Source organism: Mercenaria mercenaria, chromosome 9, assembly GCF_021730395.1.
Source record: "Mercenaria mercenaria strain notata chromosome 9, MADL_Memer_1, whole genome shotgun sequence".
NCBI classification, from domain to species: Eukaryota; Metazoa; Mollusca; class Bivalvia; order Venerida; family Veneridae; genus Mercenaria; species Mercenaria mercenaria.
This window is the reverse complement of record NC_069369.1, coordinates 69705462-69725014: the sequence shown is the minus strand read 5'-3', so window position 1 is coordinate 69725014 and position 19553 is coordinate 69705462. Positions and strand designations below refer to the sequence as shown.

The 19553-nt window shown below is 35.2% G+C and overlaps 1 protein-coding gene across 2 annotated transcripts in view; it reads left to right on the top strand.

Annotated features, from left to right (window-relative positions):
• LOC123547395 (DNA polymerase lambda-like) overlaps positions 1 to 19242 on the top strand; it is a 51718-nt gene extending 32476 nt beyond the window's left edge. For both annotated transcript variants that reach the window (XM_045334467.2, XM_045334466.2), the window contains exons 7-9: positions 12945 to 13036; positions 14015 to 14176; positions 17119 to 19242. In XM_045334467.2, coding sequence (XP_045190402.2) covers positions 12945 to 13036; positions 14015 to 14156 — 234 coding nt within the window. In that variant the 3' untranslated portion in view covers positions 14157 to 14176; positions 17119 to 19242. The remainder of the gene's footprint in view (positions 1 to 12944; positions 13037 to 14014; positions 14177 to 17118) is intronic.
• The last annotated feature ends 311 nt before the right edge of the window (positions 19243 to 19553 follow it).

Genomic DNA, 19553 nt, shown 5'->3' with positions numbered 1-19553 from the left:
ATAAAGTGGCGGTTGGGAGACACATTCCACACCACCTGGGTATGCATCTATGTTCGTACTATACATATATACTACGAAATTGGATTTAAAAATAGAAATGGATGAATGGCATAGTTCAAAGTGAGACCCGGTTAGGCTATTTTTGGTCTATAAAATGTGGGTGCTGTGGCCGATTTTCACTACATCTGGCGTGGAAAGCGACAGGTGCATAGGACCGGAGATGCGTCTTTATGTAGTCTATAGTATCAGCAATGATCCATAGTAGTTTCAAAGAAAAATAAGCAAAAACGAGATTTCTATGGATATTTCAACACTGGTACCCCCACGTCAATGTGGAATTCGCAAATTTGCATTCCCCTGCCACCTTAATGTGAAGTTGCTTATTGTTAAGTGCTTTACAGACGAGGTCAGTGTGTTGTTATTGACTCAGTGTAGGCACGTCCGGATATATTCAGTTAATTTAAGTTCATTTTTATCAAGCAGATGTACTTTAAAGTAATTTAACCCAAATGATCTTGCTGATTGTTTCAATGGGTAAACTGTTCTGTTGGTTACATGATTGATTGTTGATTGATGCTTTTCATATAAATGACAACCGTTTTAGATGCCACGAGAAGATAGTGTTTTTCTTCTTTCAAATTGCATTCTTCCTATGAATTTTATCGACTAGAAATATTGAAAATGCCTGAGGTTACAGTCCAGTATTTCAGTATGAAATATCCATGCACAGTTCCGTTAAAACACGGAAATTTAACGTCACGACGACATATTGTTTGACCCTAAAGAGGCGCCAACTACATTTGATCTACCATTTTATTAGCTCACCTGTCACAAAGTGACAAGGTGACCTTTTGTGATCGTGCGGTGTCCGTCGTCCGTCCGTGCGTGCGTGCGTGCGTCAGTCCGTAAACTTTTGCTTGTGACCACTCTAGAGGTCACATTTTTCATGGGATCTTTAGGAAAGTTGGTCAGGATGTTCACCTTGATGATATCTAGGTCAAGTTAGAAACTGGGTCACGTGCCATCAAAAACTAGGTCAGTAGGCCTAAAAATAGAAAAACTTTGTGACCTCTCTAGAGGCCATATATTTCACAAGATCTTCATGAAAATTGGTCAGAACGTTTACCTTGATGATATCTAGGTCAAGTTCGAAACTGGGTCACGTGCCTTCAAAAACTAGGTCAGTAGGTCAAATAATAGAAAAACTTTGTGACCTCTCTAAAGGCCATATTTTTCATGGGATCTGTATGAAAGTTGGTTTGTATGTTCATTTTGATGAAGTCTAGGTCAGGTTCGAAACTGGGTCACGTGCGGTCAAAAACTAGGTCAGTAGGTCTAAAAATAGAAAAACCTTGTGACCTCTCTAGAGGCCATATATTTCATGAGATCTTCATGAAAATTTGTCAGAATATTCACCTTGATGATATCTAAATCAGGTTCGAAAGTGGGTCACGTGCCTTCAAAAACTAGGTCAGTAGGTCAAATAATAGAAAAACCTTGTGACCTCTCTAGAGGCCATATTTTTCATGGGATCTGTATGAAAATTGATCTGAATGTTCATCTTGATGATATCTAGGTCAGGTTCGAAACTAGGTCACGTGCCTTCAAAAACTAGGTCAGTAGGTCAAATAATAGAAAAACCTTGTGACCTCTCTAAAGGCCATATTTTTCATGGGATCTGTATGAAAGTTGGCCTGAATGTTCATCTTGATGATATCTAGGTCAGGTTCGAAACAGGGTCATGTGCGGTCAAAAACTAGGTCAGTAGGTATAAAATAGAAAAACCTTGTGACCTCTCTAGAGGCCATACTTGTGAATGGATCTCCATAAAAATTGGTCAGAATGTTCATCTTGATGATATCTAGTTCAAGTTCGAAAGTGGGTCACGTTCATTCAAAAAGTAGGTCAGTAGGTCAAATAATGAAAAACGTTGTGACCTTTCTAGAGGCCATATTTTTCATGGGATCTGTATGAAAGTTGGTCTGAATGTTTATCTTGATGATATATAGGTCAAGTTTGAAACTGGGTCAACTGCGATCAAAAACTAGGTCAGTAGGTCTTGAAATAGAAAAACCTTGTGACCTCTCTAGAGGCCATATTTTTCATGAGATCTTCATGAAAATTAGTGAGAATGTTCACCTTGATGATATCTAGATAAAGTTCAAAACAGGGTTACGTACCTTTGAAAACTAGGTCAATAGGTCAAATAATAAAAAAAGCCTTGTGACCTCTCTAGAGACCATATTTTTCAATGGATCTTCATGAAAATTGGTCAGAACTTTTATCTTGATAATATCTAGGTCAATTTCAAAACTGGGTCGCATGAGCTCAAAAACTAGGTCATATATATTAGCATATATCATTCGACTCTGATGTCTTTTATGTAAATAAGTAGAAGATACGGGGAAGCAATATTTCACAGCGCCAAATCTAGTACGTCGACGTGACGTCAACGTGTAAGCGTGTTTAAAAAGTATTAAAAATACGTGAAGTAACACGTCCCGCGAAATAACTTAGAAGTACGTTGACGTTTAATGATTGTTTTTTTTTTTTTTGATTTGCCACCATTTTATCTTTGCAATACGAATCGATTATACGCCGCGTGTATGGTTCACTCTGGCTATGCCCTCGTGTTATTATTCCGCTGGCATATAACCTTTTCGTATTGTTTCACTGTATTTAAATGTGGTTATGCTATGTTATCATTTCCTAAGAATTATAACGTTGTCATGTGATGTACTTTCCACCTAACCCGACGTTAGAACGTTTGCAATTCAACAAGCGTCAGTTATCAACGTTATCGTTTCAGAGGTGTACAACTTCACACATACTCAGCATCAGTTATCACAAAAATGTAAATAAGAGAAAAATAAAAGCAGTTAACATACCATATAAATGGGCGGCTCAAGTAATTTTTTACTTTTTTTGTATAATTATAATACATGCATTGTTGAAATTAAAGTATGGGTGGAGGTCATAGGCCCTAGTATATACACTTCAAACACACCCATGCATTTCATATCGAGAAAAAGTTTTAGACCGCAACTCATTCCTTAGATTAAACAAGTGTTGTTATATACATCATTTGAAATAGACAAATAGAAACAAGTAAAAAAACACATTGGCTTTAACAGTGATTGAATACATCCTTTTATATTAATTACTCCCGTATTGTTTTTTAAGACATTATGAATAACATAAACAAGATTTAGCGAACGATGAATTCATTGACAGACTAATGAAATGTTTGGTATTCTTAGACAACGATGTATTTATTATTTACGAGAAGTAATTCATTAACGATTTTCTCTGTTTACATAAAAATTCCAAGGAAAAGAAAACAAAAATGCGTAAGTTGAAAGAAGCAAGAGATCTATATGTGTGTTAAATAGATTCAGTAACGCGGTTAATTAATACAGGGCAGAAAAGATACTGATCCCAGAGAGATTTAATAAAACAACTGCCGGTAGACATCTTTTATTAACGTTAAGTGTTGGCAACCATTTAACGATTGTCTATAGGAATAGTATCTGTTTGTATTTAGAAGTGCAAATATTCTATTCGTTTACTTACGGTGTGCACATATCAAACCATATCCAGTCACTTATGTTTGTAAGTTTATTTACAGTCGCCCCCGGTAACCCGTATGGGCGGCTCCTCCAGAAGACTGTAAGTCATGTTAGTGGAAGGATAGTGCAAGATTCCAAAGGCGCTCCAATTACGGAGTCTGCTCTGGTCTAACTTGCCAGGTTTTAAAGCATCCGTCCAAGGGACTTTTATCACAATGTCAGTATTTCCCCTTAAGTTAGAGGAGTGGAGCCTCGAACTCACGACCGCTAGTTTCATAGTCAAAAGTGATTACTTCCACTCTTATGAAGTCACTCAGCTCGCAAAACTTTTCTTCTGTATACGACGCATTAAGCTCGATTAAGGGACTGATTGACCTATCCGTAATGAATAAGGGTTTCGCAAAAGTTTTTCTTTTTTTATTTTTAAGTTAGAAATTCTTTAAAAAATGAGGGTTTATGGGAACTTTCTGAAATAATAAATTTCTAGAGACAATGTGAAATTAATTCAGACGGTGTTATTTCGAATTCTTAAAGCTGTCAGAATGTACAAGTTTAAGATGAGGTTAAAGTATTTCTGGGTTCTCAATAAACAAAATTTACAGTTCAAATGCATTGTGAGCGGATTATCAAAATCTCTTCTTTTTAAAATTGGTAAGGCAACCTCGTTTTTACACAAAAAAAAGATATATATTTGATTAAACTGATATTAAGACACTGTTTTTCTTTACGAGCGCTTATGAACGTACAATGTAGTTAGGCAGTTTATACAACACATGATTTCGAACATGTCTAAGACTAGATACTACTAACCGATTTTCTGTGTATCTTGTCTCTATTTATTTCCGGACTTAAAGTAACTAAATAGTAAATACTGATATTATTTCTACTAATTATGCTTGTACACACAACGTAGATGTTCAACTCTGACGTCACGGCAGAACCTAAACTACTTATAAATAATGAAACAGCGTATTGTGTATATCGATACAAGGATACTGACTACCGAAGTGACTCAACCATTAGATACGGTAAAATATTTACTACTGTGCGTACATGTAATGATAGGATTACTCAAACAGAATAAAATACAAAAGAAGTTGTAGCGAGAAACCATTTTAATAAGCAATAATGGGAAAATCAGACGTAAAATTACATAGATTTTTATCTGTACCGAGTAATGTTGCTCTTTGTGGGGGAAACGAATTTTCCACTGTCATGGCTATTGATAAAGACATTACATTAAAGCCGTGTGACACCGATAAAATACTTGTACGTCAGAAATCGGTCATATTTCGGATTAAATCAAGTCTTTCTTCCGGAACGGACGACGAAAAATTACCCGAAGGTTTATATTTACCTCTGTGTACTAGTGACATAAATTCGGGTTGTATAAAAGCGAGTAAGACGTTAACCTGTAACACTTCTGTCAGCGAAATGGTGAGAAACGATACAATGTTACGAGACGCTAGAAATCGTCGGACCGCGTTAGGATATATATTTCAGGACACTAATCTGGAGGATTTGGATAATCTTTTATCCGGGTATGATAATAGAACTAATTCTGAAGTTACTGGAAATATGCCGGAAAATGACAATCACCGCCACCGTCGGCCTGCACTAGCTGATATATTTCAAGACTTCGATGAGGATGATTTAGAACACCTGTTATCATTATGTGAAGAAACAGATGGTCAAAGCGACCAGGAGAATGATTTTAATGAAGTGACAAATTCTCAAAGACGACTGGCGTTGCCGGATATTTTTGCTACTATAAATGCAGATCAGTTAACAACTTTTGTCGAAAATTGTCGTCACGATATTGAAAGAATGGAATCGATGGAGGTAAATGAAGTTGAAATGCCGAGGCGGTGTCGTCGATTCGCTAAAGGAAATATATTTTCAGACGTTAATGAGGAAGATAAACGAAGAATTTCTTCAACGCATGAAAGAGACATAAATAATGAGGAACGGACCGGTCAAAGCGGTCCTTCTGGTCGACGTTTTGCTTTAGGAAACATTTTCAATGATGTAAGCGAAGAGGACTTGTTGAGAATAGTGTCAGTGATTGGAACTGAGACGGATGATGAAGATGAGTTAGAAAATGTAGAAAAAAAGTCAGACGGACGATCACGTGTTAGTGACCGTCGTTTTGCTCTTGGTAATATATTCCAAGATGTCGATGAGGACGAAATAACTAAAGTATTATCAAATATTTGTGCTGATTGAGGCGATAATGACTCCCATGTGGTGAATATTCATAAAAAAACGCTGGAAAGTGCAACTGGTGTAAATGACAGTGAACTACGATCATAAAAGTATGAAAGGATTCTGTTACAACCGCAAGAGAAGTTAAACAGATTTTTTTTTTTTTTGAGAACGAGAAAGGTACCTTAGTTACAAAAACTGTAAACCATTATTGTAAACCATTGAATATTTTTTTGTTAGTTTGTGTAAATTGCTACACATTGTCATGAACAACTGACACCTAATTACGTCAGTAATTTTTATGAATCATTTTTAAATTCTATGATGATACTTGATATCAGTACAGTGTCATTTAATCCTCTTTATCAGTTCGCTATTTGAAAGGCATTAAGTAAACTTGCAATTTAATCTATGACAAGATAATTCCCCTTTTGAAAACATATAAAGTATGTGTAAGTGAACCATCCTGTTTTATACCTATATCGATAAAAATATTTAATATTCACAACCCTCAGTTACTCGGTACGACATAAAATGTTGTTTTTTTCCAGTATATAAAAAAGTTAAACGTAAGACCGTTATTTTATGTACGTTAATGCCTATTTTACTAACTATAAATGTCATGTATTGTAACATTATGAAACATGGGTTTAATAAATCTGTACATGTATATAATTGTATATAGTGGGAATTTGAAACAATTCAATGCCTTTAAGAACCATTAATCGCAACTTATACACTTCCAAGACATAAGAATTTCACTGTTGATGAAGAAAATGCCAAGGAGACAATACATGCTTTAAAAAACTTGCCATTAAGGTTTCTTTTTTGTTTGGTTTACCAACTTACTGAGGCTCCTCCGCAACAAAGAATTTTGAAATATTTGTGAAAATTCTTTGTAGGTCATTAGTATGACTATTAAAAATGACCATAGTTTTAAGATTTCTGCGGACAGAGCTATACAGATTTCGTTTACTACTGTTTAATTATGTGTTTCCATTTTATAAAGGAACATGACTGTGCAAATATATGACGTTTTGCTCAAAACCCTCTTTTATAGTATGTTTTAACACTCTTTTTCTCATGGCCATGATTTGTAATTTATGTGCAATACTATTTATTATATGTTACTTGAATAAAGAATTGTATATTTTATAGAAACATGTTGTATTTTTTATACATAAGTAATAGTGTTAGTCTTTCTGCTTTGATGTTCTATGTTTAAGTCAGAGTATATACCAGAAAATAACTCCGTTCAAACCGAATGAGTTCAGATATTATGATTATAAAAAATCAGTGATATGATATTACTGTAGTATCTGATCTTGTTATTTATATTATTAAATCATTTTTTTCCGTCTTAACTGACTTTTTTCTGGTACTAGATTCATGAAAGATAAAACGAAAGATCGTACCAATATAAAAACATTAACCTCTTTCGATTATATACCAACTGGGTGTGGCTGACACAGTCATGTCAGACTTCCTTCCATGTCAATATACAGATTGATAAATGGCATAAAATAAAAGTCTGGACTTTACGTTTTTACGTACTCAACATTATTTGTTTGGGTCGCTAACGTCGAATCATTTGCCTCTGAACGCCATGGGTTTGAAACCTCGCTTGGACTGTAGTTCATGTGAGGTAGTAATCCAGCTGGCCTGCGAAAAGTCGGTAGTTCTACTAAGGGGCCCACCAGTTGAAAATCTCGGTTGGGGCACCTGATGCCTTCCTCTACGGTCAAAAATGGGAAAGTCGCCATCTGACATATAATTGCGTTAGTGTCGCTTTCCAAACTAAACAAACTTACGAAAAGGCTTTGTATAATTTTGCTATGTCTTCATGGTACAACATGTGCAACTTTCATCATCCCGGAAAACCGCATTGTAAGGAAAGTCATAATTGGCTAATTAATTATATGGAAAAGTGCCTGTTTAATTAGAATGCATTTATACCTGTCCATTGAACCTGTAAGTGGAGTGCATTTTCCCGCAAATTAACGTCGTTAATTCAATTAAGCAGGAACTGATTTCAATATGCTGCTTGTAAAACAACATTTTTTTTTATATTTGTGTTTTGTTGTTTACTTTTGCTTTCCCTATTTCGTGGATAAAGTCATAGGGTTGGTAGGTCGTGTTTTTATATTTATTTATTTTTGTGCATATTTAAAGAAAAAAAAAGTATAATCTACTAATGATTTTCATTTCGTGAAACTGTATGAATATGTTTAGGTTCTGATTGATGTTTTGAAAGGAATTCAACTTTATAGGACCGGCGGTTAAAAAATTAGGTCCGATAGGGATATTCGAAATCAAGCAACAGTTTATTTTACGCATAAGTGATCTACACGTTAAATGGTTGAAACAATTTTACATCATACATGTGTCATTAATATACGGAAGATAGATTTAAACGAGAATTTATGCAAATGAATTACTTCGTATCAGTTCACAACTGACTGAAAATATGTATAAAATATTCACATATTAACCTTAGCCATAGGTAAAAAGTACAAACTGTAGCAGTATTTCGCAACCATCTGTCACTATTACGCGATGGGATTTCCCTGGGGTTTGACGTCAAATGTCGTATTCTCAAGCTGTTACATCAGTTTCTCAGGTGTACAGGTGTTCATATGAAAGATTTTTATCTTGTAAAATCATTAGTGTTCGAATAGCGCCCGCTTAGCTCAATAAGGAGAACGCTGATCTGCGGATCCAAGAGTGTTTAGTTCGATCCCCTAGCGAGTCATATAATCTTCTTGACGACTTCATTAAAGACATTGTGTCTGAAAACATTCATCCTCCACCTCTGATTCATGTGGGGAAGTTGGCAGTTACTTACAGAGAGCAGATTTGTACTGGTACACTGGTTAGTTTACAATAGTAACTTAAATACTGCTGAAAGCGGCGCTAAACCCAAAAGAAAGAAACAAACAATTACGCTTCAGAGACTGTTAGTCTTTTGTTATACATGAGTGAAAAACAATTAATTAATTGCTGAATACATACTGACATTGTTAATTCGATGTAAATGAAACATGTTCATAGCTTAAATCCGGAACCCTGTTGGGTATAACTAGATATATAGATTTGTCGCGGTCTCCAGGAAAACTGAACGAAAAAACAAGTTGACGTAACGTTTAATAAGCAAGTGACACGCGACACTGGTCGAAAAATGATTTCGTAAACCATCCCGTGCCTATTGAAACGCGTGTCTCTTTCGCTTTTGCGTTAAGTTTTGCGATTGTGGAGCATGTTTAGTCTGGTTAAAGACAAGATATTTTTTTCAAAAGTCATTTTCATTCTGACCATCTTTATTTGATCTCCTGCAAACAAAACACAGGGTAGGAATGTTATGTAAAATTTCATCGTCCGAGTACCAGTTTTCTCCTATTTTGTGTCAAAGACTTTATTAAGATAACAAGAAGCGTTTATGACCAGGTCAAGTTTGGTCTTAAGTTTTTAATCTGATTATCAATGTTGGACATACGTCATCTCTAGGCAATTTATAATCGCGTTTGCTTTCAATGCACTTGTGTTTCCATAAACTTGGCTACTTCGTTGATAAGTTAAAGAGGTTACTCGGTCATTGAAATTATGTGTCAAATTAATTTCATAATAATTATGTGGTTACCAGATTATGTCAAAAGTACTTGGGTCCGTCTTCAAAGTTGAGATGGGAGGTCAGTGGTACGAATAATATCTTAACAGTACAACATTTTTGCGCCCCTATTTTGTGGGTTAGAGTGAGGTACTTAGATTTGCCCTTGTCCGTCCGTCCGTGTATCCGTCCGTACATCCTAACTTGTGTTGGGCATATCTGTTTCCCAGAGTCATCAAACTTCGCAGGATTGTTAATCAGCATGTGAAGTTGTGCACCGGGTCTTTTAATTGGGATTTGCATAAAATGACAGGAGTGGGGAGACCACTGTCCTATGGACACATCTTGTTTTAGTAAAAATATTACTTCGGAAGCGTAGAATGACAAAAAAAACTACTCTGCAATCAGTTGGTCTTTATAATTATGTAAATTGCATTGACTGATTTTTGTACAAATGAAAGCTTCGCGGAACAGCAACTATTTAAATTACTTGTAATATGAGCCGTGCCATGAGAAAACCAACATAGTGGGTATGCGACCAGCTTGGATCTAGACCAGCCTGCGCAACCGAGCAGTCTGGTCAGGATCCATGCTGTTCGCTTTCAAAGAATATTGTTATTAGAGAAACCATTAGCGAACAGCATGGATCCTTACCAGACTGCGCGAATGCGCAGGCTGGTCTGGATCCTTGCTGGTCGCAAACCCATTATGTTGGTTTTCTCATGGCACGGCTCATATAGCAAAATATTTTTGTTACAGTTTCAAAGGGCTTACCCAAGACCTGGTATTTATAACTATGGTATTTTACCTTGAGACCGTATAATCTTAAGAAAAAAATGTTTACACCAAAATGAGACGTGCCATGGGAAAACCAACATAGTGGCTTTGCGACCAGCATGGATCTAGACCAGCCTGCGCATCCGCGCAGTCTGGTCAGGATCCATGCTGTTCGCTAACAGTTTCTCCAATCCCAATAGGCTTTAAAAGCGAACAGCATGGATCCTGACCAGACTGCGCGGATGCACAGGCTGGTCTGGATCCATGCTGGTCGCAAACCCACTATGTTGGTTTTCTCATGGCACGGCTCAAATATTTAAATACTTTGATACATGTGATGATCCAGTTATAATTTGTTTGATGGATATATAAAAGTCTTATGATTATCAAAATTTAATTTGGATCGCTAGTGTAACTATTTAATGAGGCAAGTATGGTTAGAATTTTTGCAGATGTATATAACTGTTCCAGCAATTTTGCTGGCCGCCCTTCCAAGAAGTGGGTTGACGTGACGTGTTAGAAAACTGAAAAGTAAACTCGAGAAAACAATTTATATTAACGGAGCGTAATCATGTCCTTTTTGTTTGTGTTTTGAGTTTCTGGTTGGATACGAAAGACTTCCGATATCAGTCAGTGACAGGGAGAAAATCTGCGAACATACTTTTAACATGACCAATTTACAGACGTTCAATGACCCGTTGTGTCAATGCTTCCAAAATTATACAACATATCTATATATCTACATTCCATTGCTTTCGAACTGCTGGCAAAAAAACTTGATCAAGCCAGACAGATTGTTTGTAGAAATGTCTCTTTAAGAATGATCTTTTTTTTTTTACTTGTTCCATTATTCTGTAAACGGCAACTGCAATTTTGATAAAACGTGGCTCATTTTGGCTAGGTTTGGTTTTTGATTTTTATATTGTAGGACGAGACAACTCTTCATTAATAATGAATGTGATATTAAAACAAAGTAAATGTCAATTATTTGTGATTGTATGACCTCTTCATTATCAGCAATACGGTTTTGATAAGAGACAACTATATGTATGTGACGTCATTTATGATATAGTGGTCACCTAATTATTAACATATACATCATCAGTATGGTTTGCAATGAAGATACCTGACAACACATGTTAAAGTTAAATGTTTCGAGTTTAAGGAGTTCATATTTAAGGTTAGGTCGGTATATACATGTCCGTCTGGTGATACATGTATAATCGTTTGTTTTGTTTTTTTTTCTTTTTTTTTTGTTTCCTTGGTTTCGTCAGTCTTGTAAAAATATATTAAAAATATTGTTGAGTGTTCTTTCTCTAACATCTTTTACTCACCTATTTTGTTCGATTTCTAATAAAAACGATCTATGTTGTGCGTATAGGTAAATACATCAGTCACCAAAAACACGTCATTGAGTTTCCAGAATTCCAGCTACTGTACATTATCAATACCACCTGCTTTCCTGGAATTGATTAACGATGACGCACATTGTTTTTCTCGTACAAACGTCTTAAAGATTACTTTGAGTCATTTTAGTGGTTTCTATGGAAATTAAAAAGAGAAGTCATTGGGAAATCTGTAGATAGTTGTCATATTTCATATTTTCGCTTTTAATTGTTTTAGTGATGCGTGGGTGCGGTAAAGGGGGATGGGGGGCGGGGGAGGTGTGCTGGTGACTGAGAGTATTATGTTGATGTTTTCAGAATTTACACTGTACAACAGTTATTAACATTGACTAATTGCTTTAACTAGAAAAAATATATTTGATACAGGTATTTTTTTTTTCAAATGTACTTAATCCATCTCTCGCCATCGATTTCAATACATTTCATTGACCAGACAAGGGAGTGTCGATGATGTTCAAAGTCACCGCGGCCTTCGCTTACACGTGGTGTAAGTTTACTTTTCTAGAAACTACGTATTTTGCAGAATTACTACCTGGCAATGTTTAGCAGTGTTATCGGTTACACTACCTTGATCATTATATGATGCGGAAATGCTTAATATTAAAATTAGTGTGTATTAATGACTCAGTATGTTCAGTCTCACCAGCGTTATTCTGAACGTATTGCATGCACATAATATTATTTAGCTAATTATGTTTAGAAAGGTGTTGACGTGAAGTTATGGCCCTTGTACTTACTTTTCTTCTAGTTTCAAGTACCTTTTACGCCATGTCGTACAGCAGTTTAGCTCGTCAAATCATACCTTCCTTTGGTTCCACTCAAAGGAATTTTAGCGCAGTAACTTGTAATAGTTTTGTTTTCTACTTGAACTACATGGAACTTGGTGCGAATGTTTCTTATTTTTATTAAATTCAGGTCGTATTTAAAGGTAGGCCATCTGGGATGACACACTAGGTTGCTAGTAGGTCAAAGCAAAGAAAAACAACGTTAACACTTCGGAGGCCACATTTTCTCCTTGATCTGCATAAAACCTGGTCAGCATATTTGTATTTATGAAATATAGATTAAGTTTGAAACTGTATCTCACTGTCAACAACCAGGTCATCAGGTCAAATCATATAAATCAACCCCGTAACTCTTTAGAAGTCATACCGCTCCTCACAAACATCAAAGCATTAGTCAAAGTTGGTTTAACCAGTTCTAGTTCAAGTTCGAAACTTGGTCATCCTTTGAGAAATCTAGGTCACACCATAGATTCACATTTTCTACCTTATGTAATCTTGTTTTGTCACGTGTTACATAGAAGTGTTAAGTCCTTCCATTTTGCGCGTGATTTCTGTTGTTTCATGCCGACTGGAAACTGATAACTGTTGTAACTTTCAGGCTTTCTTACAGACGACCTTGTCACAGCAGAAGATAACGGGAACCAAAAGAAATATCTGGGTGTCTGTAAATTACCTGGCGAAGGTAGAAAGGTACAGACTGATTTGTGAATTTTAACAATTTAACTTGGATTTCTGAACCCAATTGTTCGAAACTTGAAGAAGCGATTATGTTAACAGTCGATAATTTTTTAGACCTATATCTGGACATTTTAGAAAACTAAGAAAAACTGATGTATGAGTTAAGGATTATGAACGATTATGAACGCTAAAACGTCTTAACATTAAAACATCGTACTAGAGTTTCGTTTTGAATCCAAATTTAACAGGCGGTTTGTTTAACAGCCCGTTAAAGTTTCGAACAACTGGGCCCTGGTCTTGCAATATATGTAGCGTTGGAGTAGCACATTTAACGTTGTATTTGTTTTAACTTTATCACATAATACTTTTTAGTTATTACAGTTACATATTTTGAAATTATATTACCGTAAAGAAGAAATATGAGAGATCGATGGATAAACCCATCAAGAAGATAAATGTATTCAAATATTTACATTCAGATAGGGCTGTCATTGATTAAAAAATTTTGTATCGATAATATATCAACTGACAAATATTGACAGTGTATCGATAAGTCAATAAGACTCTTACAGAGAAAATGGGACAGAAAAGAATTTGAAGACACTGATCCATCTGAGGTAGTTTTTAGAGATTAAAAAAAAAACACTTCAGCCTCGTAATCAACAAGTCAGTTAATACATGTCCTCAGTTTCTTTTGAATTTCAAGATAAATCTTTGATATTTGGTTTTATTTTTATTTTTCCACTGTACCGATATTTTTTTTCAAAAATCGGTAACGATATCATATTATATTGATTTTACCATATCATCCGATTCCATACGATATCGCGATATTTAGGTTGTTTCTTATATTTCATATATAAAGTTTTATTTTGCGTCTTTCTAGCTAGAATCACCACTCCTGCAAAACATTTTTCGTCTAGGTAGTATAAAAGAACAAAAAAGTTGTGCCTTTTAAACTGTTGAAATTTATAATGTTTTTATATACAGCATAGACGCCTGGATATTATTGTCGTCCCATATGATGAATATGCATGTGCACTTGTATATTTTACTGGCTCCGCCCACTTCAACAGATCTCTACGGCACCTCGCAAAGAAAATGGGAATGTCGTTGTCAGAACATTCCTTGAATGTCGGCGTTGTCCGAAATGTAAGTTATTACTGTAAACTACTGATAAATTACCTTAGATATGCTTGGTATACTTATCAAATAGTGTCATTGATAGCAAAGGAATCCCCTCGTTCCGCAAGTCTCCCTGTTCATGTAAAGCAGTCATTTTTTCCTTTTTATAAACCCGTGTTGCAAAAAAAATCAAGTAACTGACTAAAAAATTAAGGTCACAGCAAGGTCAAATCTGTCTGTCATATATTGTGTCAAGAGCATAACCGTTCAAGGTATTGACTTCAAAGTTTGCATGATTTGACGATGTGAGGAGCGCATGACATTGGCTGATAGGTCAAAGATAAAGGTCACAAATTGAGTTTTAAATCTCAAACTGTGTTCCCGTTTAGGTAGGTGATGCTTAGGTAATTTGGGGATTGCAACAGTCCACGTTACTCGCTGCCATTAACCCCCACCTATAAAAACTCACGTCTTTGTTTTCAAGCGCATGAACCAGGTCGGTAGGCCAAAGGTAAAGGTTACATCATGTCATAGTTTGTATCCAGAGCATAGCTTTATAACCATTGAAGGTATTTACCTCAAACATGGTATATAGCTAGTTTGCGATGAGACAAAAAAAAAACTATCAAAGGTATTGACTTTAAACTTTGAAGATGATTTATGTGGGTGGTGAGACGGCCTGAGTAGTGCAGCAATCCACATTACTCCCCCCGCCCCCCCCCCCCCCCCCACACACACACATACATTATCCCCTTCCACCCACCCCAAAACATGATACGTATTGCTCCGCTTTGTGGAGCTCTTCTTTAATTTTTATGGGGCTAATATGTTTTTCTTGGAAAAGAATAGCGTCTTTGTAGACACAATATGGGTCGAAAATTTATCAGTGGGCCACAATGTAGCTATCCTTGGCATGCATGCGCATATACGTGGTTTTGTGTACGAGTGCCACTGCCGCTGAGGTCATACTGTCGCTCAAACTCTTGTGTCGCCACGGGGATAACACGAAACATGCCAACAAGATTGTTGCGATATTTATTGAATAAAATTTTAACATTTAGGCGTAAAGAAATGTACTGTCACTGACTTTCTAAAGTAAATGTAAGAACACATTTTAGGAATATATTCGTATATCTCAGCTAAGTGTTTAAGGTTGTTTTAAAACAATCTGCTAGCAGTAATTTGATGTAATGATATTTAGCTATAAAATGATGGGAATTTCTGTTGGCAGTAGACACGAAATAAAATACAAAAAAGAACCACGTCATCAGTGTTTGCCCGATTTAAAAATTGAATAAACAGTGCGATTTTGTTTCGTGCTGTTCTATCTTCCATCGCTAAAATGTGCCTTGTTGTTTACTTCTTGTCAAACCAAGATACGTATCTGTACATTTTTGTCCTTGCCAGACATGCGATGTGATGTATTTGCCCGTACGCTATTATTGAATAATTCATTGTAGCCTATATCTTTTCAGCACATTTCTTCCTTTGTTTTACATTATTCGTACTTAGGTTATCCTATGCGATCTGTTTTAACTCATTCTGCCGCGCGACGCATTAATGCGTCGGCCGATTTTTATCTGTATACCGCGTGCCGCTTCTATGCGGTGTTGTTATCTACATCTGGAAACCGCGCGCCACGTACATGCGTCTTTACAGTAGTAGCTCTGAATTCCGCGTGACGCTTTCAGTCGTCACATTTCATTGGTCTTTAATAAAATATATTAGTTCTTTCTAACAAATTGGACCAATCAATTTTTTTGTTGCGTAACATTTTTAAAACATAAATAAAACCGTATGTTGTGAAAAAATAAATGCTTTCTTTGAAGAAAGCTGTAAAAGCGAACGTCGTTCGAGTTATAATTTGTGATTTCTCGAAGCCTGGAATTACGGATGATTTTTATATGATAAAAACATAAAAAAATAAGTAAATAAATGAATAAATAAATAGATAGATACCATTGAAGATTCATTGAGAAATGAAAGTTGAAGTAATGCAACCCAAAATATATATACTTTTTCGCTTGTCGCTATGCAGCAAATAATGTCATCTGCGGGATCAAACAATTTTACGGCTACATGAGTTTACTTCTGATTATTATCGTTCTTTCGTTTTATTACACTAAAATAAGTATTGAACATTGTGCCAGAATTTCATTCAAATCTGTCAAAATTTACCAGAGATAAAATTAAAAACCCAGCTATGGAGCTATAAAAGGCGTTGAGTATATGAATAATGTAAATAATTGGGTATTGTTATAAAAATACACTTCATTAAAGACAGACGTACATAATTACCGCACTAAAATAACGTGTATGCATCATACCGAAATGCAAACAAAAACAATATCATAGAATTATTTTACATTTTCATATCGCAACACTGCCTGGACAAAATTGTGGATTACATCATTGAAAAGAAAAGAACTAAAAATATTTTCTCTTACATGTAAGATTAAATTATCTTTCACTCATGCACACCATAACTTCCATTTTTACCTTTGCGATATGACAATGCTCATGTGTGTATGAAAAAGTAAAATCATCTTGTGGGTATTTATTTATTTATTTATTCATTTATTTATTTTGTTGTTAAACTTCGAAACTGTCTCTTGATCTATAGAATAAACTGTTAATAATTACTCAATTCTGATCATTTGTTTTGTGTCTTTAATTCAACAATCTGTTGAAAGGACTGTATTAGACAGCTGCATGAAATTAACTTTGTTGCGTAGCTACTTCAATTTACTTACAAAGTGTGCAAATTCCATACCTATTAACACATATTTGATGTCATATGTCATTAATTAACAACAATATCCCAAGCAAAAAAGTAGAAGCGGAGATAACGCTTTAGGGTAGAATGAGTTAAATAAATAATTAATGAATGAATTTGGTATGGGAAATGTTTTTGGAATAGGGTCAATTTAGTGAATAAAATGTCTTGGGGATCCTTGTATTGTTTTCAGGGCGCTGAGAAAATATTCGAAGGTACGCCAGTACCAACACCAACTGAAGAATCTGTATTAACACAGCTTGGGGTACCATACAGACCTCCAGAAGAAAGAGACCATTGATTTATTGGTGTGTGTGTGTGTGTTTGTGTGGATAGAACTCCGGGCTCCTAGCCGGCAAGTCCTGTTCGAATTCCACCAGAGGACTTTGGCCGCAGTCTTCAGACTGTTTAACACTTGTGCGAATATTTGTTTTAAGTGTAAATTCAAATATTGAATGAACTAAAAACATTTATAGATTGTTCAACGTTCAATATAGAAGAATTAAGGTTTGTTGTAAATATCCCATTTACCAACCGGTATTTTCTAGCGTTCTGTCGGGAAAACTGAAATATTACGCGAAAGGATGGGTGCCTTTGAGTGACAGAGACTGTAAAATTATAAGTTAATTAGAGGCCATATTTACAATATGCGAAAGCCCTGAAATATAAAAAATGTAAACAGAACGTCAGAAAACAGCAGGAGTTGTCTACGGAAGGTTTCTATAAAAGTCGTTTCTCCAAGATTTATTTTCGTAATGTAAGCACGTTTGTTTTTCCATGTTGAAAGATGACGCTATCATATTTCACAAGAGTGACAGTTTCATTATCTATTTTTAATCCATTATAATGATGGAATGGCGTGTTCTGTTAGTATATATTTTTTCACATGTAAATACAACAGGACTTCAAAGTCAGGTCAATGGTTGTCAATTAAAAGTCATTAATGACATCAGAACGTACTTAATGCTCTTTGATAAGAACAAAAATTCTCATATGACAACAAGAAGAATGTCAAGGATACAGTTGTTTACCGGCATTACAAAATGTCATTCAATGCATTAATAAAATAATTGTAAACAAAGTGCTAAAATACATAAAATGCGCATACAAAATTTAGGTCTATATGGTCTGATTTTTTGAAAAGATTACTTGATTCATGTCTGTCAACTATTTTGTTGTGAACTATTCATTTCTTAGGCATCGTACACTAATGAAATCTATGTATGGTATTTATTCTCTGTTAATCATCTCAGGTTATTTTAGTATTTATTTCTCAATATAAAATGCCATTTTTACTTCTGTTTATGTGATAGTAGATGTACCTTTTTTTCATGTTTTGTGTGATAAGTTGTGCAGTTTTGATTAAATGTCTTTCAGTTTGAAATGAATATACGGGTCTCTTTACATAGGAACAGCTTTCCATATGTAACCTTTTACAGGTTATAACATATTTTGTAGAGCAGTTTTAAAATAAACTTTGGTAAGCAAGAAAATGATGTATGAAATAAATCATTACAAAAATTGGCCATTTGTGGGAGTACGGGCCAAAATATTTCAGCAGAAATTCTCAAGTAATCATTCCATCTTTAGCTCGACTTTTCAAAGAAAATGTAGAGCTACTGCACTCGCCCCAGCGTCAGCGTCAGCGTCGGCGTCACCGTTGGTTAAAGTTTTTTATAAAGTCAAATACCTCAGTTACTATCAGAGCTATTGGCTTGAAACTTAAAATAGTTATTTACTATCACAGTCTACACCTGGAGAAACAATCCCCATAACTCTGATTTGAATTTGACAGATTTATGCCCCTTCTTAACTTAGATTATTTTGGTTAAAGTTTTTGATAAAGTCAAATATCTCTGTTACTATCAAAGCTTTTGACTTGAAACTTGAAATGGTTATTTACTATCAAAATCTACACCAGGAGAAACAACCCCCTTAACTCTGATTTGAATTTTGACAGATTTATGCCCATTTTTAACATAGAATTTTTTTATTAAAGATTTTGATAAAGTCCAATATCTCTGTTACTATCAAAACTATTGACTTGAAACTTAAAATAGTTATTTACTATCAAAGGTTACACCATAACAAACAATTCCCATAACTCTTGAGTTTTGACAGACTTATACCCCTTTTACTGGCAAAGCTCTAATTCAGAGTCAAGCACTGAGAAAAGTCGAGCGTGCTGTCTTACGGACAGCTCTTGTTTTGTCAGCTGTGTATTTCATTTTTACATTGGTTATTTGGTTGTGTGTTTCCATTTTAAGTGAGTAGGTAAGTCAGGATACCTAAAATAAAGCTAAAGATAACATTGTTAGTAATGATATTACAACACCCACAATATCACATATTTAAAGGAGATATTTGAAATTATGTAACAGATGGTACAATAGAATGATCAGTTCAAACTAAGCTGATATGTTGAAATGACCCATTTATATACTAGGAAAGGCTAAAATATGCAGTTGTTATCCACATTTTTGTAAGATGTAATGAAAGTCCATCTGTTCTGTTTGGACAGGATTTGTTAGGATGGCTATCTCGAATTCCAAGGAATCGAACGTTTTACTTCCAAGACAACCGAAATTCGATTTAAAATGTTACCTTGTGCACTTGTTTTCGGGACAG